Raw genomic sequence first — 23,819 nt, forward strand, 5'->3', positions numbered from 1 at the left:
TTCACCTTTGATGAGCAATTCTCTTTCTGAGAGCGCCGACAGTTCAGAGGGAAGTTAGAAGCTGTTCAGCTACCCAGCGTCACATACTCCCTTGGGGCTGAACAGCAGGGATGGCAGGAACTGGAGCAGCTAGCAGAAAACTTGCCTCCACAATGTAAGCAGCAGTCCAAGTCTCAGCTTGGCGTGGGACCAATATACTTACTACTGAAAATATCGAGCATCAGGAAAGCCAAACGCGAGCAGCAGCATGTACAAAGCTAGGCAATGTTAGCAAACATCCAACGTAAAGCGCAACACCCGGCAGAGATGCTTTAATATATTTCATATGAAAGAAAAATCCCTCATTATTGTTGTCTGGTGATAGAAGACTAACGAACTGCACTTAGACACGGACTTTGCGAGGGATCTGAGGGTGCGGATGAACGCGCGGCTCCTCGCAGTGAGTTTCGGGGTGGACCTGTGAGCCCAGCACCGTTTTCACCCCTGCCCGCGCTGGGCGAAAGGCCGGACTAGGCCTTTAGCGCCCGGCCCCGCGTGCCCCGGGCCTGGCACCACGCTGCCCAGGCAGGTACCGGCCGACACCCCGCCTCGGCGGGCACCACCGCACGGCCGGGCCGGGCCGGGCCGCGGCGCTGCCCCGGGCAACAGCGGCCGCTCCCGGCGGCGGCGGGGCGGGGAAGGGAGGGAAGGGAAGGGAAGGGAAGGGGCGGCCGCCGGCGGGCTGCCATTGGCCGCGCCGCGGAGCCGCTCTCGGCAGCCGTGCGCGGCTTCCCTGCGCGCTGGCCGGGGAGCGGCCGCGCCGCCGTCGCCGCCTTCCAGGTCCCGGAGCGACCGGGCAGCCGCGGCGGCAGCGAGCGGTGAGCGAGCGGCGCGGCGGGAAAAGGCTGCGGCTCCCCGCTTCCCCTCCGCCTCCGCCGCGCTGCCGGGGGCAGCGGGCAAGGCCGCGGCGAGGCGCCGCCCGGCGTCGGGGAGGGAGCTGCCGTGCCCCGCTTCGCCGCGCTCCGGCTCGCCCGCGGATCAGGTGCGGGGATGCCCGCGGAGGCCGGGCGGGGCGGGGGCAAGCTGCGCGCCGCGGCCCCGGCGGCACGTCCCCGTTGACCGGGCAACGGAGCCACGGCGGAACGTGGCGGCCGGGCGCGGGCCGGCAGGGAGGGAGGGAGCGAGCGCGGTTAGGCGGCGGCGCTGCCGGGCGGGGGAGGCGGCGGGAGCCCCTTTCTTCTCCCGTCGCCGCGTGTGGCGGGCGGCGGCGGGGGGCAGCGGCGGGGCCCCGCTGGCCGAGGCTGGGCGGCGGCCCGCGCGCTGGGGGGCGCCGCGCGGCCGTTGGCGGTTGGCCGTTGGCGGGCGTTCACCCCGGCGCTCTCCGCAGGGCGCGCAGCCGCGCGCGGGGCGGCCCCGGCGAGGCGGTGATGAGGGCGCCGAGCAGGGGCTGAAGCCGGCGGCGGCGGAGAGGAGGCGGCGGCGGCGACCATGACCGTGTTCAGGCAGGAGAACCTGGAGGACCACTACGAGACGGGGGACGAGCTGGGCAGGTAGGCGGCGGCGAGGCCCGAGGGCCGGGGTGGTGCCCCAGCCGCCTGCGCCCGGGAGCGGGGATCATCGCCTGAGGCGGGACGAGCGGCCGGGGCTACGCACCGGGACAGCCCGGGTCCCGCTTGCCTTGGCGTTTCGGGATAACGCTGGGAGACGGAGAAGGGGCTTGGGTTTTAAGCTACCGCGTGTTGCTTTTTAAGATCGAGCTAATGGGATTTTGGAGTTGGGCAGTTCTTAATTAACACCTTTTAATTTGAGGTGCGTGCGGCTCTAACACAGCTCGGGCGCGGGTACATAGTGCCTTCAGACGTTAGCTAAGGTTTGCCAGAATGGTACTGCTTCCTGTTGCTAGTCGAGGGAGTAACTTAAAACGCAGTGGATTTGTATCAAGGAAATCCTCGCTGTGTTTTTAGGCTGCAGCAGCGAAAGACTGTGTAGGTGTTGCATGTCATTTCTGTTTCAATAACATAATGAAAGAAGTGAGAGGAACCATGTAATTGTTTTTTATTGATGCCAGCGTGATGAGGATCACTTCTAGGCATCCCTGTTCAAACTGGAAGTCAGACCACGAGATTTATAGCAGAGTGCTGCAGTCGAAGCACCATCAGCTTGAACCTTGTTTGCTGAGTGCTGTGTAATCATCTCCTCCTGCCACAGCTTTTGTGGTAGAGAGCTCAAACTATTACTCGTGCCTTCTTTTTTCCAGTGCTTGTGAATTTTAAGATTGTTAATTTATCATTGAATTATCTTTGTTTTTTGAGGGTTCTCTTCAACATCCCTCCCCCTTTTTTTTAAGTATGGTGGCATTTTAATACATCAGTATAGCAGAAACTTTTTTAAAGTTCGTGTCAGTGACTTCTAAGCTACAGTCAGTGTTTAATTGCTACAGAGCAGGGTGTATGAAGCAGATGATCTACTTGTGTATACCCTTCCGGTGAAGGATCCGATACTAGTAGGCGTTGCAAACACGATACTGGCATCGACAGAACTCAGAAAAAGACTGATTTAAAAAAAAAAAAAAACACTTTATCAGGAAGTTCATTGGGCTGTCTTTAAAATAAACTTCATCACATTTATATAGCTTAAAAGCTTGTTACCTTAACTGTACAGGTATGTGATCGGTATGTAATTTTATTTTTTTATGAAGTGTTCTGGGTAGGTCTCTTCATATGTACAGAGTAGCAGGCCGTGTTGGATAGCCTATTCATATTAGCTTCTCAGACACCTTGTTAGAAAGATATGTTGTCATGCTGACCCATAAGTTAAGGTTATGTTGTCCAAATATTTTGGTTGGATATGTGAAATTGATTTTATCCCTGTGATTTTTGACAAGAATATGTAGAATGTTTTAGAATTCAGCTTTAGATTTTGGTACTGATAAAAACGAAATTATGTCTGTGTAACAGATGCTGATACCTGATTTATTTTATAGATTACTTTTGGATCTGTGCCTTTATTTTTTTTTTCTAACTTGTTTGGTTTCTTAAGTTTTTTCAAGGAGAAAACAATGTCTGTCTGCTTGTTAAGAAAGTATTATGGTTTATGCAAATGCTCTTGTATTTATTTAAAAGAAAAATTGTCAACAGCATGTTTGCTCCCCCATACGTATTTATTAAGTAGAATAATTGCGCTGACTAATTTCATAGGAAATATTTAAAAATGTGGGGATTTTTTCAAACAGACTTTGGAAATTGCATGCCAGCTCCAGAACAAAACAGTGATGACTGAGAGTTTCATTTTTAAGGTATAGAGAGGTACAAAAACTAAATAATGTTATCTAGTAAAAAAGCAAATGGAGTTTTTCAAATTGACTGAATAATAGTGGAATTTGATAAAAACTTGGTATGTTAAGATAGTCAACTACAAACAAAGAATTACAATACTGAAGTTATTTTTATTCATGGTAATGCTATATATGCTTGGCATTCTGTCTGAAGCCATGATATTTTAAGAAGTTATAAGAATTAGTTAAGCTCAATTCTTGTTTTTCCTGTAAAAAAATAAACAAAACTAAGCACATCATCTACTTTTGTTAAATAAATAAATAAATAAATGACAAGACATTCTCAAATGTTTGACAGGGCTTTTGCTTTAAAAACTAAGGGCCAGTTCTTTTACTTCAGCATAGCTTTGAGAAGTCCAGATTATTCCATTCATAAGTGTTGCTGTAAAAATAAGAGCAGGTAAATCTCGGGATGGTTGTTGTGTGGTGTGGTTTGGCGGTATTTTCAGCTTCTTTTTAAACGTAAATTTCTAGAGTTGGTTGAAAATCTCATTTGTAAGTCTCACCTCTTTCCACCCCCCCTTCTCACCTTTGTGTTTGCATATAAATGTAATTGCAAATATCAACCCCGAGGCTCAAAGCTCAAGAAGCAAATGAATATTAAAAATGCTTTTGACTTTAAAATTTCTTGTGATTGTTTGGGAACCTGAATCATGATTTTAGTGCTTGGGCTAAGCGATGGTGAAAGGTTCAATTTTGCTAATTCAACCAATTTCTTTTCCCCTTTTTAGGGAAAAAATCCTTTATTTCCTCTTATTTAGCAGCAGTCCTGTAGCAGTCAAGGTGAATAAATGAACGGAGAGAAGTAAACAGATAAGTTTTCATTAGCTGGGGGATGTTTGCGTAAATGGATCCTAAAGTTTCCAGGACTACTCGCCTTTTGAGCAGCTCAGTAAAGATGTAAATATTTTGAAAATTTAACCTTCTTTGTTATTTTCCCGTGTAAAATATTTATTTATCTTTATTATCTTGTGATGCTTCTGACAGTAACTAGAGTAAAAAGTAGCTTTGCTATTCTAGCAAAGGTCATTCAAAGAAGATCAAATGGATTGTGTAAATGAAATTTTATATTGAAACTAATATAGGATGTTTAAATATAGCTTACCTAAAATCCGGAGTTGTTTGAAACAAGTAGAGGGACAGTGATATGGCCAGGCTAAAAAAATACACTTCTTAGTTTTATGGCAGTTCAGAGTGGCTTTGCAGAAGAGCATTCCTCATTCTTTCACCAGTATGTTTGAGTTTGTCTGTTCTTTGTTTTGTTTTGACTTGTCCCTAGGAAAAATAATAAAGGAATTTGGAATTGTGCGTACTTACAGGATCACCCTTAATTGTCTTGTCTATACGTGATTTGTTTTGACACCCTTGTGTCTGTTCAAGTTGGTTTACGTTTCTGGTTGTCTTAAGCTTGTGTACCAAAACAGTCTTATGAGACTTGTGGATCAAATGGTGTGTTTAGTAAAGAACGTAGATGAAGAACCTGCTTTTAATCATTGCGTATGCTGCATTATATACGTTTTTTTCCATCTTACAAATCTAAAGTGATGCGTAATACTGCATTGTTCAGATCTCCTGCAGATGTGGTAAGTAATCATTAACCATCAAATTTCAAAGGCTGATAGAGATTCATTTCCTGCAAGGGTAGAGATTATCATGCAACAAATTTACTAAAGCTATTTTGTTCATTTTAATTCTGTCTGCAGTTGCAGGCTGTGTGACCATGCATTTCAAATACCCTGTTGCAGTGCCTTTACTTCAGCTTGTCCAAAAGACAGGAATTAAAGTTCATCGGTATTCAAAACCTCACCATGGTGAGCATGCAAGTAAAGACTCTGAAACCAGATCTGGCTAATCAAAGTGCAGGTGTTTTTTGTTTTGTTTTTGTTCCTGGCTTTTGTTTCTTGTTTTTAACTGAGGTTGGTCTTCTCTAGGAGTTAGAGCACTGTAGCAAATGTTCCATTGTTTAATTAATTACAGGGAATGTCACTGAAAGAAAGCTACAGCAGAGAGACACCTTGTGTATTTTTATATGAATTAATTTGATCATGTGATTTAATTCATGGTCTAATAAACACCTCTGCGCTTCTTCACTTTTTTTTATAACTGCTTTTTAAACTGCTTCCTAGAAGAACTGCAGGTTGTTAAAATACTGTTTTCAAATAGATTGATGAATGGTATTTGCCTTGCACTGTGATAAGATATGTATGTCTATATACACAATTTTTTAAAAAATTCCAAATGGAGAACTTAAAATGTCAGTTTTGATAGTGGTGTGCTTCTGAATGAGATGAGATGTCTGTATGTACGTAGAATTTGGTCATCAGATCAAATGTTTTTGAAAGGTGACAAGTAAGAGTGGCAGATGCCCAGAAAGTATCTATTAGGAAATTGGTATCAGCTGATAAAATTTTCTTTAGCTTGCCCTCAAATGCTTTTTCAATACAGTGAGAAGTATAATGTGGAGAATGAATGGAGGAATAGAACAATACTGTATATTAAAATAGCTATTATTAATAGTAGATTGCTATTGATTCAAAAAATAGAAAAAGGTACCTACCGATTTTTAAACTTCAAGTTCCTTTGGACCAGTGGGTCTCACTACGGTAACACTTGCAACTTGTTCAACATCCAAAATGATGATGGATCTCAGCAGTTTCAGACATCAGTCTATATTTGCTTGGTAGCTCATGAAGCGGAGAAGTTAGCAAGGTTAGCGTACTGCTTTTCACTGTTTTCTGAGGTATCTAATCGCCTCATCAGTTGTGAGAGAAAAATGCACAGGATAACATGTTGAAAGTGCTGATAAGAGAGAACAGGCAGTTATGCAAACATGAGGATGTGTATTTACAATCTGAAAAACACTCTTCTACCTTTGAGTGTTCAGTTAGAAGAGAAAATGTTTCTGCAGAGTGTGAAAAACGATTTCTGTAGTAAGCAGCAGGTATGTAGGCTGAAGACTTTTTTTTTTTGGTGATTATGCACATACCAGTCTTCAGAAATGCTGCCTTTTAGAGCTACAAAGGCTGTCCCCTTGTCTTTCCATATGCTGTAACAGTAACTGTATTGCACTCTTGTATTGGAAGGAAAGTAAAAACACTTAACAAAAGATGCTTGGCTGACAAGTAGAATTTGACCTTCATGGTGCTTTTCAGACCTGAAAACCTGAACTAGTCTTAATAAAAAGCTGACGTGCTGAAATTGTGTGAGTATTGTCAAGTTTCATTATGAGATGCATAGCATGTTAAAGTCTATTGAGGTGATATGTCCTCTTTCAAAACTGTCAAGTTTATGTTAATTGTGTTAGCTTAAAACCGATGTCAGTGGTCTTTTTAATAATGTTATAATGTAAAATATTTTCCTTTTAATTATCAGATTAGAAAGTCATATAGAAAAGAAGTGGAGCAATGTGAATGATGGTATAGTAAGGCTAAAAGAGTATTACATGTTATGTCCAAAATATTAACAATGCTAAATTAAAATTTCTGACTTCTGTTTTGTCCTATAATCTTACTGTAGCCTCATCGCAAGCTGCTCTATTAAAAGGCATGTGTTTTCTACAGAATTAAAATGGTTAAATATTGAAAATGCAGAATATACAAACCTTCACAGTATCACTTTTCCTGTAAGACTTGTATAGACAGACCAATAAACAATGCAAATGTGGAATTCTCTACTTTCATAACTATATGTATACAAATTCTGGTAATAAATGATAATGAAATACAGAAAATTGAGTGGACTATAGGAGTTTTTCAGGGACAAGGACCTGGGAAAGCACCATAAAAATGCTGGCAGCAAAGTCACTGTACAAGCAAGAAAAATAGTTAGTTGATTGGTTGGTGTCATTTGTGGGTTGTTTTTTCTTTAGAGAATCCAAATTGCTCATTTCAGGTTACCCCATAGAACCCTTTCAGTGGTGCATGTGAATGATTTCCATGTTGTATCAGTCTTGTCTGCTCTCAGAAGTAAACCTTGGTTATTCCATGCTGGGATTATCGTGGTGACACTGAGTGGAGCAAGTCCTGGCCCTGGTAGTTAACGTGAGGGCTAGAAAATAATTTCTCTGAAAAGCATGGTGGGAATAATTATTCATCTAGGTCTCATTTCACTTTACCTCCAAACTGTGCCTCAAAATGCCTCTTTTTCATAAATGTCTAATAAACGAGCTTTTGATTACGCAGGCTGCGTTAAAATGTCACCATTCAATACTACTGGTGACAATTATTGCCTTATAAAATGTGTTGTATTGTTGCTGCACAAGAGGTGCAGATTTTTTGGGGGAAATAACTGCTTGATTCTGCTTAGTTTTTCTCTCTCTGGAGAAAAAAATGTCTGCTCAATAGGTCTTTTAAAACAAAGTATAATTAAAATTATAGCTTGCAGCTTATTCTGTGTCTTTACTTTAAATGCACATAACTTTGCAAATTTAAACTCATCAGGAAGTAGATAAAAATATTTGTCTTTGATTTGCTTTCCTAGTTAGGCTCTACAAGGTACAATCAGTACTGGAATTGGTGTGTTAGGGGTGTGCTTGAACTTTCATTAGCTCTTTTTTTTCTTGTCCCCTCTCCTTTTTTAGTTCATTATCTCCTTTTACAGATGTTCAGATATGTCACTTCCTCTACTAGAACTGTGTGTACGGAACAGAATTTGGCTGTTTAGGTTAGGAAAAGGGAGGCTGAGGCTGCATTTTCATGATAACTGCATGCCAAGCTAAGCCCATGTTGACAGTGACTGAAAAGAACAGTATCACTTTCCTCTGCTGTGTGTTTCTGTTCCCTCTTTCGTGCCATCACTTGCATGCACGCAATGGTGCTGCCAGAGAAAAAAACACCTTATATCTAATTTATGGCAACAGTCCGCATTTGGATCAGCTGAAAGCACTGGTAAAATCTCAGCCTGGGCAGAGATGTGATTGCTGCTGTAAATCTGCTTCAAGTTAGATACATAGGAGGGATAGAGATAAAGAGTAACGTTGGTACAAGGCCAGAAGAGTACAAACTGACAACAGGGAAGTTGAGCTGGAAATTAGAATGCCAGAGTACTGAGGTTCTGGAGATACTTTGCAGAATAGTTGCCAAAACTGGTAACATTTATTCAAAGGCTTATCATTTTTTGAGGAAATTACATATTTCCTATGAGAACCACAGCTGGATTTAATGGCCAGGTGTCCTTATGTTTTTAACTGGCTTGGTTAGGCCTCCAGCAAAACAACACAGCTTATGGCACATTTTATATTATGAAGGAAAAGTGTCAGTTAAAGCGGTAGTTTTGTAGTTTCTGTTTCCTGCATGATATTGGCTTGCATAGCACTTCTGTCTCAGATTAGATGACTTTCTCAAACTGGATTGTGACTCCCTTACAGGAAGATAGGTGAGCCAAGGGAGGATTTTCCAACAGTCCTGAGAAGCATTCCTCAGCTCATAATGCAGTATAGTAGATTTTACTTAACCATCAGTTAAGTAAATATAAACCAAATAGTTTATGGCTGAGCTGGGAGGAAACAAAGAAATGTAGACAAGGAAAGCTTACCTCTAAAGATCGTGAAGCCAAAACTGCTTCCTTGTATGTCTTCATTATGCAGTAATGCTGCACAAGAGGTGCACTGGAGTAAATGGTGGGGGTTTTTTGTTTTTGTTTTTAAAAAAAGTAGAACAGTGTATAAGGGACTGAGCCACATGATTAATATAGGTGATTTTCTTATATTCTAAAACTTCATTGCTTGAAGGTGATACAGCAGGAGTGGAGCCCACATGTTTTGCTCTGTTGTTGGGTGATATTCCTGTCATTTTTAGTGCAGTTATGGAAAAGGCTAATATGAGAGATGGATTGCAGGGGCAGATGTCTACCCATATTGTTGTGCAATATGTTATAAAGGCCTCTTTTACACAATATTCTGCAGTTCTGATCACTATATTTCAAAAAAATTGCACCTTTTCTACTTAAAGGCAAAGAAGAACTACGCTGGTCAAGCTGTGGAGAGAAGCTTGTTATGAGAGGAGACTTTGAGTTTGGTTTGTTCAGCCTTGCTACATGAAGCTTGGAGGGGTATGATTCTTAAATATACTGGAAGAAAGCAAATACTTGAGGAAAGGAAGAAACTTTTGTATTTAAAGATGCATACTAGGTGTACATTTAAAATATTCAAATAAACATACACACTGGAAATTGAAAGGCTGCTGGTCTTCAGGGATGTGAAGTTTGGGAACTGTCTTTGAAACAAAGGTATATGAGCAGAGAACCTAAACTCTTTCAAGATTGAGCTTGTCAAATTACTGGAAAGGATTGCATGACACTGTTCTGGAGTTTAGAAATTAACTTTGGGGATGGAAGTAGGTGATAGGGATTTGGTCATTGTAGACGTGTTACATCACTTTTAACTCTCCCTTTCAAAGTTTCCAGTGCCAGTTTCCTGTGGGACATTATAATCTTAGAGGTTGTTGGTCTTTTGTATAAAAGTTACTGTATTTTTAGTGTGTGTAGGGAGGGTTGTTTTGTTTTGTTTTTTGTGTGGCATACAGTGATATTGAGGAGACTGTCTCGTAACAGATGCCCCTCACCCAAATCAAGCATGGCTCACACAGTTTAGGATTTCTTTGAAACACTAAACTGAGTAATCCATGTGATGGTCTGCAGCCATATTTGCTTGTCTCAATGTATTTTATTTCCTTCCCCTCCTTGTTCCCTCCTGATTGATTATGTGAATATGACAAATAGACAACTTACACTTTGAGAGACAACACTGCTGAGGAGGAAGCATCACTACACTGCTGCCCAGAGCATGTGCACACATTCAGCACCACCAGCAGGGACCGTGCAGGGCAGTGGTGTACTGCCCTTTAAAAGGGCAAGCCTTCCATTTTTATGAAAGCCACTGTCATCTGCCTGCAGTGCACGTCTGTTAGGAAGCTTAGAACATCTTGCCTGTACTTGACTGAAAGAAAAACAGTTCTTACTGGATGATCACAAACACAGGAGGAAATGGTCAATGCTTGGAAGAGTTTATAGTCAGTTTAAAGTATAACATTCTTACAACGTGATTGACAGGCATAGTCTCACTGAATTCATTGCTGAACTATTCAGAGAACTGAGCCTTTAGAAAGGAAAAAATAGTTGCTTTGGGCAGTACCACTTGGTCTATGCACTTCTTGCTTAGACAGAATATTGGGTTAAAGGTTAACTTAAATAGTGTAATGCAAATATTTGATTTCCACTGTATTTTATTTTTAAGCAATTAATGCTATATTTCTAAGTTTTCGCTGGTTATTGAAGTGACCCTCCTTCTGAGATGTAAATTGGCTTTGGGGCTTCCATCCCTTCCCCAATTTTCTCTCAATTATTAATAATTAGTCATAGTAAGATTTGAGGTACAGGATAGGATGCACCTGTAAAAGCATTTGGTTAGAGTACCTTATTCATGTACCCGTGAGACTTGGGTGACGTTTTCCCCAGGTCCCATTGTTGAAGTTGTGGCATTTTGAAATTGTTATTCTTAGGGGAGAGAGGGAGGGTATTGAGTTTCTGGAATCTGCGGTGACTGACTTCTGATTATAGAGAACTGGAATGGTGCCTTTTGTCTCTCCTAATCTTTCTATATTTTTTTTGAAATTTCTAGTCTTGTTGACCTTTGTTGCAAAGTGGTCTGCAGCTTAAGAGGATTGGACTTCATTGCAGAGATGGTCCCTTTTAACACCATATTTCTAGATGAGAAGAAGAAAGCTGGTGCTTAAAACTTGGAATCATACGATTTTATATCCTACCTGGTCTATACTGTTTGGTACTGCACTTTGCTTTAGGTATATAGGTGTAGCTAGGTGTAGGTAAAGCTGATTTTTACATTATTTGATAATATTCTGTTTTGACATTGTTTATAGCTAAATTATTTTGCCGAGTTTAATGAAGATTTAGAGGTGCTTTCCCCCTTCTCCCTCCTATCCATGCAGGCAAATAATATTAGTAGTTATTTCACCTGTGTTTAACAAGTTCTAGGCCAAGAACTCAGTGCTTTCAAGAGCTTCAAAAATGAAGTTGGCAGCTTATTACTTCCTAAGAAAAAAAAGTACACAGGACTCTTGGATGGTAATAAACGTTAGGGGCTTTTGACACCTTCTTTTCTTCATGCTGCTTCCAATTCATCCTTTACTGGGACACTTGATTTCTGTTTCCTTTCATGAAGACTAAGGAATATGGATCTTGCAGACTGCATCTGTATCTTGTCTACTCGTAGTCTCTTCTATTCTACAAGCATAGACTTTAAACATTTTGGTGTGGGAGTTGGGCCTTCTTTTTGGTGTATTATCTTCCTGGCAGTATTTTCTTATCTCCATGAGCTAGGCCATCTGTGCAGAATTGCTGTTGACTCCCTGGGAAAGGAAGGCACATCAGGGAACCACAGCTTAGTTCCTTATGTCTGGTCTTTTCGTATTTCTTTTTATTTGAAGGGCTGTAGGATATTGTTTAGTCCACCTTTCTGCCTAAAAGAAGGATCCCCTTTTCTTTTTTTGATGCTAGTTATTAACTGGAGAATAAAACATTCCAAATTATATCTTATAAAGCTGGTGCATTTCGTCTGTCCCTTCTGTTTCTTTAGAAAGAAGCCTTGACATTACTGTCTCTGCTAATGGTGAATAAATTGTCACTGCTCCCTGATCAGTGCTGCCATATATACCCATTGGCCTGCCCAAATATTTTTACAGTATAGATAAATCAGTCTAATGGGAGCGCCACTGAATGGGATAGTCCTGTTCTTCACTCACTGAGCTACAATCTCTTGCTGCTTCTCTTGTGCAGGTGTTTGTGCCCTCCTGAGGTTGGTCTGGAGGCAAGAGGGAATAACTGATTGAGCTCCCTGAACTGGGTCACCCTGGGCATGTCAGACAAATACCAGTGCTAGCTGCTAGCATGAAGAAGGGCGCAGGAATGCACAGTCAGAGAGGTGGAGACATCTGCTATGTGATTCAACATAGCAGTTGAATCAATTAACCTGCACCATGAAGGCTGCACCCTGAGTGAATTGTGTAAATGCCTTGCAGTTGCGGCCAGCTAAAACCAAATGGAAGAATTGGTCTGACCTGAGAAACAAAACTTGACTGTTTATTAATCCTGGAAAACAAGATCCATGACTGCACAGTCTGAGTATGTTTTCCAGTCACAACAGCTCTAGGGTAGCCAGACAAATCTTCCTTTACATGGAGGACAGAAAGGGCAATTTGGAATAGGTTTTTAAAACATTCTAAATTCCTAAGTGGTCAAGCTCATCTGTGAGTGAGCAGATGTGAAAGAGGACTTAGAGTGGGGAAAGGAGACAACTACTTGGCTGTAAATAGCAGCCCATAAAACCATAATGTATAGGGACAGTTACTAAGGCACTTGGTATGAGATTTGTGTATGTGACACAAACCGTGCTTTGTTTGGAGATTTTTCTAATACCGTGTTTTGGTGCCTTGTTAAAAAGCTCACTTCAGCAAAGAAGAGAGAGTATTTTTATCATTGGAAATTTTCTCAACTTAAACAATGTGTTTATAGATTCTTTTGGGTGATGAGTTTCTTCGTGTATTTGGCTATCATCAAGTCAATAACCAGAGAAGAAACAAAATTTCACAAGCAGAACATCACTGTGTCAGTGACTGTGCCGTGTTCTGTGGACTGTAAGCTCCTGGGGGTATGTTTCTGTTCGTGCTCTGGTAATGAAAGGTTAGTGAGGCACCTCTGGATTTTACAATGATTCTTTGCACCCAAAGTAATGAAACTTGGAGAAATTTATCCCATACTTCTAACTCTGTCATTATTTGGGAAAATTGAGTCATAAGCAGTTTTGGCCTTTACAGTCTCATCTCTACCTCTGCTTCCAGCAGTTAGGTTTTACCCTTCTACTAGCAAGCATTTGGTGAATGATTCAAACCTACAGCTCTATTAATTAATTTTTTCAAAGATACTGAAAAAGCAGCATTTTCTTAGATAAGCATCTTCTAATGTATCTAACAGGTACTACCATGCTACAAATGCCATGGATTTGTGTTCTTGTGTTTGTGCCCATTCAGCATAGATGCCTTTTAAAGTCAAAATCTGCATAAAATTTCTGTCTGAAGGTACATTATTATCTTTCATTAAAACCACTGGTCACATGCTATAAAGCAGAGAGATCTTGAGAATATGAAATACAGGGAAGTTGCTCATTGCTGTGAAAGAGTGGGTGAGGTAACTGAGAACTGGTGTTACCATCAGACTCTTCCTCCCCAGGCTGTAGGACAGATGCACCAGACATGGTTCAGAACCCATTGCCGTAAAAGGGAAGCTTAACAGGAAACGTAAGCATTTTTTTTATTTATGAAATAGCAGCAACAACAGTCTTTGCTTAGTGTCACCAAAACCAAGTGTTCTGCTCATGTGCGTTAATGTTCACCACAGGTTCCTGATTTAAGAACACTTATGACTGAGCTCTTGTGTTCGGTTCTGAGTCAGATGTACTTCATGTACATCCTTTAACATTTAGAAAGACTATTTTTTTCATAAACTCATTCATTTATGAATTAATGTTAATCTCTGAGGTAGTTTACAAATTTCATAAAAAGTCCGAAGAGGAAAATGAAGATGAAGTACTGAAGAACAGTAGAAGTGTTAAAACTTTAACTGTGGCAGTAGGTACTGGCATGGTGTATTATGTTCTTTAGTTACATGAATATGTACTTAGCCATTGATCCTGTAAGTACATGTATATGCAAGCTGCTGCTTATTGCTGTGAGGGAAGTGCTTTGCTTGAAAAACTCTGGTTTTAACTCCCTTCCTTCTGGCTTTTGCCCTTCCCCTGTGGGTATACCTGTTACTGGAACCAATTACAAGTGTGAGTACTATGTTTTACTACGTAAGATGGTGTCTTAAGAAGTCTTCAGCAGATGTACATATCTTCATACCAACTGGATTCCAGAAAGCTCCTGTCCAAGCATCATTAATAAGAAATGGCTGGCATCCAGCTATCTTGCAACTTACACAGCCATACATATTCCCCCAACTTATACATTAGGTACCAGTACATGTAGGTGTAGACTTTACTTGGGTGTTTAAAACCACTGCATTTATGATTAGACTTCTATCTGAAGCAGCTTTTTGAGTCTTTATTGAACAAATATAATATCTGTTCCTAATCTACAGTTAGACTAGAGAATCACAAAGTAAAGTGCATGTGTATGTGATTTCAGCATGGGACCTTTTCACATTATTTGGTTTTTTTTTTTGTTTTACCATCTTCAGGCTTTATGAGAGTGATAAATGTGTGTTTACACCAAGTTCATTTTCATATTGGTTATCTAGTTCTTCAAGTGTTTGGTTTGTCATATCAAATAACCTATATCACATTCAGTGAAATTATTTTTTCCAGTGCATTTTCACAAGGGACTAGCTCTAAAGTCCTTTAGAACAGGTCAGTATGTTTTCTCTTTTGTTGCAGCATATTAATACAATTACCAAAAGATGGTCGCTCAGTTACTTGGAAGTGCTCACTGAGAGAGAACCACAGAATACTGAGATTTAGTGAAGCTAATATTTTAAACTTGTCTTTTGTAAACTCAATTTTGTGATTTATTTCTAAACTGTAAAATTCAAGTGTGGTTTATAATGGATTCTTAGATGTCTTCATTTATATTACAAAGTTAAAAATATTCAAAAGTCTGGAGTTGATTTTTTCACATGAACATACAGAAGAAGCTAGCATTATAGTAGATCATTGTGAAAAGCCATTGGAATAACGTTATTGTAACGTATAAGGGGAATCGGTGCAGCTGTAATGTATGTAAATTATTGAAAGTGTCCATTTTCTGAAACAGTGCATCTTTAATACTGAACCTAAACTCTTCTAGTATGTTTGTTCACCCTGTGGTTGGTGTTCATTGGAAGCATTCCAGGCTGTTGGTTATGCTTTTTCAAAGGAGCATGGGTAGCATTTTGGTATCTCAGGTGGTCTTGGAAATCTATATTCTCTAAGGTGATAGCCTTCATCTCTTCTGTCTAGAGCTTCTACTGCATTGCACTTTTTTGAGTGGTTTTCTAATACTGGCGTGCAACAAGCAGCATGCATGTCCCTGACTCTGCAGGAAAAGAAGTTAGGGTTACTTGCAATGCATGATTCCACACTTAGGCTGTGTGGTAATGAGTGTGCTCGTGAGCAGAACTCGTGAGCACATTCCAACTTCCACTTTGTGTCTCGGGCTGAAACTGCTCTTTAATACAGATTTTTTGTATAATAGAAGATAAATCTTCAGAATGTGCATGTTGCTTCTAGTAGGACAAGATTAATGGAGGAGAAAAGGGTGATGCTGGAAAGCAAAAACTTCAGGCTTAAAAGTGCTTTTTTCTGAGTCGGTACTTTGTGCACCTTGTTTACAAGCCAGGCTTCTCTAAAGACACAGGTTGTTCAGAGAAGAACATGTGCATAAATATTTGCTAGAACATTGCCTCTATAGCAACCAGTCTTGTTCAGTTTAGGGCTAGGTAAGATGGGAAAGCCCACAATATTTTGATGATAGCCAAGAACAGAACCGCTCAGCTATTATTTCCTCAGGAGTCAGTCATTCTGCTCTCGAGTCACCTGGGCATGGCTATAGTTTGTATGTTTAACGTGCCTTTGTGAATATAGGTAGCTAAAAGACTGGAATGGAGTCATCCAGTGCGGCCATTGAGTGAACCCTTATGGGCTGGTGCACTATGGGATGTGGAGTTGATTCTGCTCTGTAATGCTCACGGAGGTATTTGGAGTCATCTCTGAGACCGTAACATCAGACTGAGCTTGAGGGATGGCAGCCTGTGTGCTACTAAGACGCGATCTGGTTGTGGCAAGCAGTGTCACTGCTGCTAGTACAAGGGTTTCCGCTGAAATTGTGTGATGGCATGTTTCTAAATATTCACTATTTTGTTAGCAAGTTGGAGAACAGCTGCTTTAAAGTCATCCTCTCTTAAATGAGATAAGGAGAGAAGTGTCACACTTGAAATACTGTTTCAGAGGTTAAGGTACGAGGTTAATATTAAAAAGTCATGGTTTTGTTGTGTTTTAAGTAATGTACCTAAGCATGCTTCTGTCTCAGAAGCCTCACTAACCAGGTATACGGTAACGGTTGTGAGAAACAGACTGGAGAGTACAAAGCGATTATGAGATGTAGTTGTGTAGCAGTGCTATCATTGGTGTACCAAGGAGGTCAAAGCCCTTGAGCTCTGCAGTATGGTTCAATCTCACTTAAAAAAAAAAAATTCTAAAATTTTCAAACTTAGGGCATCTCACATTAACTATGTTAGATGAAAGTTAATAAATAATTGTGTGGTAAAATAAATTTTCCATAAAAATTTGGTTTTCTGTTGAGCAGGTGTATTTTCTGCAGTTCCTAAAGAGAGAAGTGTCAGCATTTAGATACTATGGTTGTGCTTATAAAGAGCAAGAAAATTACTTTTTCCTGATAATGTTGCAATTGCTATTAGTGCAAGTAAGGCTAGACTATAATTAGTAGAAAAAATAGGGTCTGGACATTACTCAGCCCTTTGTATAAAGTTTCAGTAATGCTGATAATAACTTGCATTGCTTGTCTGTCTGTTGGCATAGTGACAAGCATGTGTGCCTGGTGCTCTACAGCCTGTACAAGTGAGTGCTAGATACAGAGTATGGAACTAAAGACAGAGCCGAGTTGTTTACATATAAACAGGAAGGCAGGAAGGTTTTGTCTGTGCCTGTCTCATGTGTGCCTCTCACCTACCTATCCTAACCGCTTAAAGCATTGTAAAAAGTAGAGAGCTTAGTCTATAATTGGATACCTTCAGACTTGCATAGTTAAACGAACTTCTTATAACAATCAGGAAAGTTGTTAGTACTTCTTTGTTTTGTATCTGCAGTAACTTATGCGCTTGTAAGGGGATGGAACTGTCCAACCTTCAGTGATGCTTCTAGCTTTTTCAGTGTACCTTCCCGTAATAACATCTGCTACCAAAGCTGACCTAGAGTACTTAACTCATTCAAATTTGCATTCCAAAACCCAAATGTGAATAGAAAAAAAATCTTATATCAGAGTTCCTGCTCATGCAGGAGGATCTGGTTTAAAAACCAAAATTGCAAAGCTCTGCAAAAGATGTAGTATGTCATTGTTCCGGTTAACAACAAAAGATGTACTGATTTACCTGCCTATTAAGGCATGTAAATTCATTGACAAAAGTATGATTGAGAATGAAGAAGATAGTACTGGTGAATACACTGATGTAAAAGAGTCTTTTCATTTCTGTGTGTAGCTTGGAACTTGGAAAACACTTTATGCTATTTGTACACAGATGCCAGTTTTCCTGTGCCAAGAATGTTCCTTTTTTTACACTGAAGTTCTAGCAACAGAGCAACTCCCCTTTCTGGCAAGAGTTTTATAAGTGCTTGAGAGCTGAATCTTTCTAATCCTTTTCTACCTCGTCCCCACCCCCACATGCTTTCATTTCTTGACTTTGAGCTGTGTTAAACTAATTTTAAACAGCATGGTTTGACCTAATTGCTTAGCAGCCTATGATCATGGAGAAATCCCATATATTGTCCACTAACCCTGTGGTCATAATTTCTTTAGTCGTGTGCTCTTTAGAAAGAAAAAGACTATATTGATGGGAGAGCTGTGCACTGGCACTGTCTATGGAGGATTTAGCAGCTGCAAGATCTCTCCTTTCTTTTCCTTTCATTTGTCCATAATACCGTTGTCAGTGCCACCTTTTCTGCTTGAAGACCCTTATCCTTCATGCTGCAAGGCACTTAAGAAAGAAACTCTTGAATCAGTGCCTGATTGAATCATGAGTCTGTATTTTCCTTTTCTGTCTAAAGGAAAAATACTTGGGTGTATGTTCCTGCATGATGTTCCTTAGAAGACTTAGGCGAGAATGTAGTATAAATTAGAAATACAGGCAAATATTTAAAGACTGAAGTACAAAATAGAGGAAGAGGAAATGATAACCATTAGCGATCTTGTTAGAAAAATCTTCTAATCTTGGAAGCAAGTAAAGTTAGTGGGATGAGAGGGAGTATAACTGGCTGTTGTCTGTGTGCTTATGCCCAGAAGACCTGTGCTACGTTCTTTGTACCTCACTGCAAACCTGAAGCCTTCTTTTCAATGCTGGTAGTACTTTCTATTTAGCTCCTTAGTGCCATCTCTCAAAAACCTAAAGTGGTAGGCTCACACAGAGTAGGTTCTTCATCTGTTGAATCTTAGATTTCTTGCCGTTGTTTGCTGTAGTGATGAATGAGGGACCACATTGTGAAGATTCTTAGTTTAGTTCTGTTTTAAAATGTGCATTGGTAGCGTAAATTAAGTCAAATGAAGAAATATTTTCTCTGGCTGCTTCATGAGGCAGATAGCCATATGCAGAGAACTGTGAAAGCTGAAGAATATTTCTATCTCTAACACAACAAGTACCAAATTAAGTGGGGGTGCAAGACTTTTTCTAGTTTATAGATTAGCATAGCAACCTGCAAATCCATATGCTAGTAAGAATGACCTTCAATGTCAAGTGTGAAATTGTTAAGGGTTATTGAAGTTAATGCTCTGAAAAATATGGTGGTTCTTAGCTGCTGGCAGACTTATTAAATAAGTAAATTAATTGTGAGCTATTAATTTTTTTTTCTTGGAGGACTGATCATGTCTCTCTAAGAAACTTCTCTATCACTGTGCAACTCCTGCTGACTTTAAAGCTCATTTGCGGTAGCACCTAGTAGTAGGCTTGGTGCTGTCATCATGTCCCTTTTTTTGAGGGGAGAAAGAAACCTGAGGTGGGAGGGATCTTCTAACTGACACTTCCAGTTGAAAATCTGAATGCAAACTAAATTACCATTAATTGTTGTTTTCCTTTTTATGTTAGTTCCACTATTAGAGCTAGCTTTTTTAAAAATATTTGAATTTTTCTCCCCTCCTCCTCCTTTTTTTGGAAGCTTTTTAAAAAAGTTAGGAAAGCATCACGACTGCTTGCCCTTTCAAATGTCATATGTATGCTACATGCAATGTGGAGTCAAAGGTCAAATTAGTATTATTCTTTCTATGCAATTTTACTGGTCTTTCTAGTTTATTTATACTGTAAAATTTTAAGGCCTGAGGTCCTGGCTTAGTTAAAGCCCATATACCCTTAAGTCCATTTGTAGTATGCCTTTTGGAGGTAGTTTTACTAGAAGTTATGGGGGCTCAGCATCTCTGAGAGTATGTCCCAAAAATAAGGGGTCTACTTTGTGGGTCTTGTGAGGAGATATGCAGTCTGTCCTTGTCATGATAAGCAGCATGACAGCTTTTAGCATTCATCTTTGGAAATGAGGACTCAGTCAAGTGCTGAAATGACTAGTCAATTATTCTTTGTTCTTCTTCTGTTCTGTCTGTTCTTCTTTGCAGAGTTTGTATCTTTCACCAGAGCAAGAGAGGTGTCTAACAGGATAAGAGCCTAAAGTTGTTGGTCAGCTTTCCTGTTGGAGTAGTTCATTTTTTCAGCATGTATACTGTCCTAGCAGAATCCAAAATGTGTTCCTGAAAGTTGCATTTGTAGCCTTCATTTGCTAGCTTAAACCAAACTCACTAATGAACATAAAATTTAAAGTACTCTGTGCATATGAAATATGGTTCAATATGTGCCTAAATCCATTTGGACCATTTTATTCTTCTGTGAAATCCTCTCTTCTGTGATACCCCAAACAAGTTCAGCCAATCAACAATGTCAAGTTAGAAAAGCAAGTGACAGTGTACTTGTGAGGGAGCTTACACACTTACCTTAAAAGCAAAGGTGCAGGGAGACTTGAGAGTCTCATATGTGCCTGTTTGTGTGTATGGGCATACAGGATATATGCCGCTTGGGTTTGTTTGGTTTTTTTGTCTTCTATTTTTGCCTCACATATACATTATATTGTATTGGCATGTTTTGAGAGGTGCTGTGTTTAGTCAACTGCATAAAATGAGCTATAATAGTTTGAAGTTTTCTTCCCTCTCCCAGTTCTCCAGTTTGCTTTTCGGGTGTTATCAGATTTTAAGAGCATTTGTAGTTGTCTCAGTTTATCTCTTAGCAAGTATAAGAAAGCTACGTTTAAATATCTTTAACAATGTTTAAGTGAGAGTGGGTTTTTTGGCTTTATTTTTAAATATGTTCTCAAGGATGACAAGCTCTACTGACTTAGAGTAAATGGGGTATCTTACTGAAACAGTGTCTCAGCTACAATCTGAATTGAAACACTGGCAGGAAAAAGCAAAATACCTAACTTTTAGCTTCTTAAACTGCGAATGGGATCCCTCCTCTTGGGAGAGGGATTGAATTGCTGATACCACCACAACTGTAGTTATAAAATGTGTGTGTGTGTTGGTACCTGCATGCAGGCGGAAGATAATGCACATTTATTAGATGCACCATGTGATTGTATGCTGCAGTGAGAGCAGGTTTGCTTTAGTTTTGCTATATATGTATGTACTGGCTCTGTCCTTTTTCTTGTGGGATGGCATGTGACACTTATCAAGCAACAGTGAGGTGATGCTGCGAGTGGCTGGTGCTGCCTGAAGTTCTTCCACTGTCCTTATCTTTTAAGCAGCTTCCCCATGCTCCAGGTTTGCACTGGAGCCAGGGGATAGAGAGCCGGGATAATCTTTGTAAAATCGAGGACAGGTTGTTAAGTACATCTGACAGTTTGTTTGTAAGTGTAGCTATGTTTGGATAGAAGGATCCACCCTCTCTTCTTCCCTTTCTGCCTCCTTGTATCAGAGGTCAGTTGCTTCTGTGTGCAATCAAGAATAACACAAATCTCTGTTCTGGTCTGTGTCTTGAATGTTACCTTTTTTACATTTGCTTTTTGTCCTTTGTACTTTGCCAGTTATTCAATCTCAGCACAATGCTTACTTCCTGCTGCCTATTGGATTTTTTTTCCTTGACTTTACCTCTGTCCTTAATAACCTTAATTACCATGCTGTCCTTAATAACTCAGAATGCTCAGAAGCTGAAATTTTTCAGAATGTTCACAATTATGGAAGGATGGAAAAGTCTTAGGTCTTAGTCTAAATGCGTCTCGTCCTGTATGCGATAACCTTAGCCTATCTTTGTCCAGCATCCTGACTGTATCATCTCCTGCTTCAGAAGGTTGCTTTGTGTGAGGCCAAGTTCACTCTGGCACTTCATGAATTTGCATCAGTAGGCTTATTGTTTTAAGGCTATCACAACTGTTTTCACTGGAAGTTACTGCAATACTGTGACCTCAGCTCAAAAAGTTGACACAAAGCAATAGTGAAGCTGGGATCATTAGCACTGAAAGACACAGTCCAGTGAATTATTACATCAGTCTTAATTAACATTGCTAATTATTAGTATTTTTCTTCTTTATGCAGATGCAACTGTGATGTACAATTTCACTTTTTTTTTTTTTTTAGGTAATGGTAGTCATTTTGAATTTTTGTTCTGAAGATTGTAAAATAACAATGCCTTTTTGCACAGGTTAGGAAGATGTTGAGAAAGGAATCGTAATCATATGCTTTTCACCTTCAAGTGCTTTTGGGAGGCTTTTAAGGGTAAATTTATTGTCTTCTGGCATTTGAAGTAATTGCATTGCTTTTAAGTGCTTTTTTAGGTCTTTAGGATATGTGGCAATCTTGCATCTTAGGTAAGAGGAGGGTCTTCAGAACCTGAATAATGAATGGTTTCAGTGGTAAGACATAAGTCAATTGGTGAGGCCATAACATGGCCTCTTTATCTGCTCATAATGAAGCAGCAATTGAATTAAACACTTTTTTTCTTTGGAAGCCTGAATACAGCCTCACTGTTGTCAGTGTAAACCTTAATTCCTGAGTAGCCAAATTGCACACTGGTACTTACACGTCTGTGGGGATGGGGAGACTAAATAGTGAAGGAACGTGTAGCCATTTATTATGTTGTTCTTTTTGCTGTATTATGGATTACGATGATGACTGTATTTTTTTTGACCATTCTTTTTATTGGAAGTTGCCTCTGCAAACATTGCAACGTAGGCTTTTTGTTTGTTTTCTGTGGAATTTAGGTGTAGCTTGCCAGCAGTGAAAGCTGCTGACAATATTTGGTGTTAACTTTGCTCTTTATAACGTATGTGAATTGGTGCTACTCCTAGAAAGCCAGTATAATAAAGTGTTAATATTTTCAGCTCTGTCCTCAGTACTTCAAAATTCAGGGAAGAAATCACATACAGAGAAAATTTGGGAAAACTTTCTGACCTGTCTGGCCTTTTTTTGTCTCTATTAATTCGAAACAGTGAGCTTTTATTTCATTTTAGATGATCTGTCTCATATAAAATCAAATTTGATGTTTCCCAATAGTTTCCCAAATGTAGTGAACTAGCTAGATTTTAGTTTAGTTTTGTCTCTTTACCTGACTGACTAATTTTCTGTTGTTGCAAAAAACTGAGCACTGTGAAAATGTACTGGAGCTTTTGACTGTGATACCCCACATAAGTGGTAGTAAATCTCTCATTGTTTGTATCGTGTTGCATGACAGATAACCTGATCTTCCTCTCCACTGGAGCAACTTAAAGGGAGTTAAAATTTCAAAAAAAAAGATCAAAAACTGTACTTGTTGACAAAACCAGAAAAGCTCCAGGTTCTTGAATGCTATCCCCCCAAAATATATTTCCTGTTTGATTTCTGTGGATAACGTTAATGACTGGGACATGGCTGGTCAAACAAAAGACTTGGGTGAGAGGTTTTCCTAACATGAATGAAAATTGAGGCAGCAGAAAATGCGAACTGCCTCAGTCTTGTCAAACAACCATTTCTTGCTTAAAGAAAGGTGATATAAAGTTGAAAACAACCTCCCACATATTCATGTTCTGCAGGTCTGCCCACTCTTTTTAACATCTCTCCTGCCTCTTAGAGTGTTCCAAGCCTAGTTCCAGGATACAGGGCAAGGCTGGCTTGAAGAACTTGAACCCGTTGCCATTTGGTCCTAGGCTGTACTGTTATGCTTTGCTCTGTGACTTGTGCCAACGCTGTTGTTTATATCAAACGGGAGCACTGAACATTAGTGGTTAGGAAGTAAGCTTTGATTTTGTGAGATAGTTGAGGGAGAGGTGTGACAACAGGAACAGGTGGTTGAGAGCATGGGTGGGGGGAAGTAGTCTACAGACTTTTTTAATGCAGTGTCACTTGCAGGCAGGCAGTGTTAGAAACCCTTCCCTCAGTACTACACCCTGCAGAGCTGCCATTGTGCTAGCAATCCGGCCCAACAAACATGAGCGTCAAGTATTTAATGTTAATGTGGAAATCAATTACATTGAGTTATAGAAAAATACTATTTGGGAAAGATTGTGAGGAAAAATCCATTAGTCAATTATAAGATTACATAGACAAGTCTTCTATTATTTTTCTTCACAGTACTGCTTTGTAAACTATTTTTATGTGCCCCCTTGACTTACATCATATGTCTGTTTAGTAGTTAGTGTACACAGACTCTAACTTTGGAACAGAACTTAGGATTCAAAAGTTATATCTTTCCGTCTTTTCATTTTTGAGTTTGATTATTGTCCTTTTTT

The 23,819-nt window shown here is 40.1% G+C and overlaps 1 protein-coding gene across 3 annotated transcripts in view; it reads left to right on the forward strand.

The window, feature by feature from the left end:
- Positions 1–691: 691 nt before the first annotated feature.
- LOC135324718 (death-associated protein kinase 1) overlaps positions 692–23,819 on the forward strand; it is a 95,494-nt gene continuing 72,366 nt past the window's right edge. For 2 of the 3 annotated variants that reach the window (XM_064501548.1, XM_064501550.1), the window contains exons 1-2: positions 692–1,021; positions 1,367–1,529. In XM_064501548.1, the coding sequence (XP_064357618.1) occupies positions 1,468–1,529 (62 nt within the window). In that variant the 5' untranslated portion in view covers positions 692–1,021; positions 1,367–1,467. The remainder of the gene's footprint in view (positions 1,022–1,366; positions 1,530–23,819) is intronic. The other variant, XM_064501549.1, reaches the window with a different exon arrangement.

The sequence above is a fragment of the Dromaius novaehollandiae genome, chromosome Z, assembly GCF_036370855.1.
Source record: "Dromaius novaehollandiae isolate bDroNov1 chromosome Z, bDroNov1.hap1, whole genome shotgun sequence".
Lineage (NCBI taxonomy): Eukaryota > Metazoa > Chordata > Aves > Casuariiformes > Dromaiidae > Dromaius > Dromaius novaehollandiae.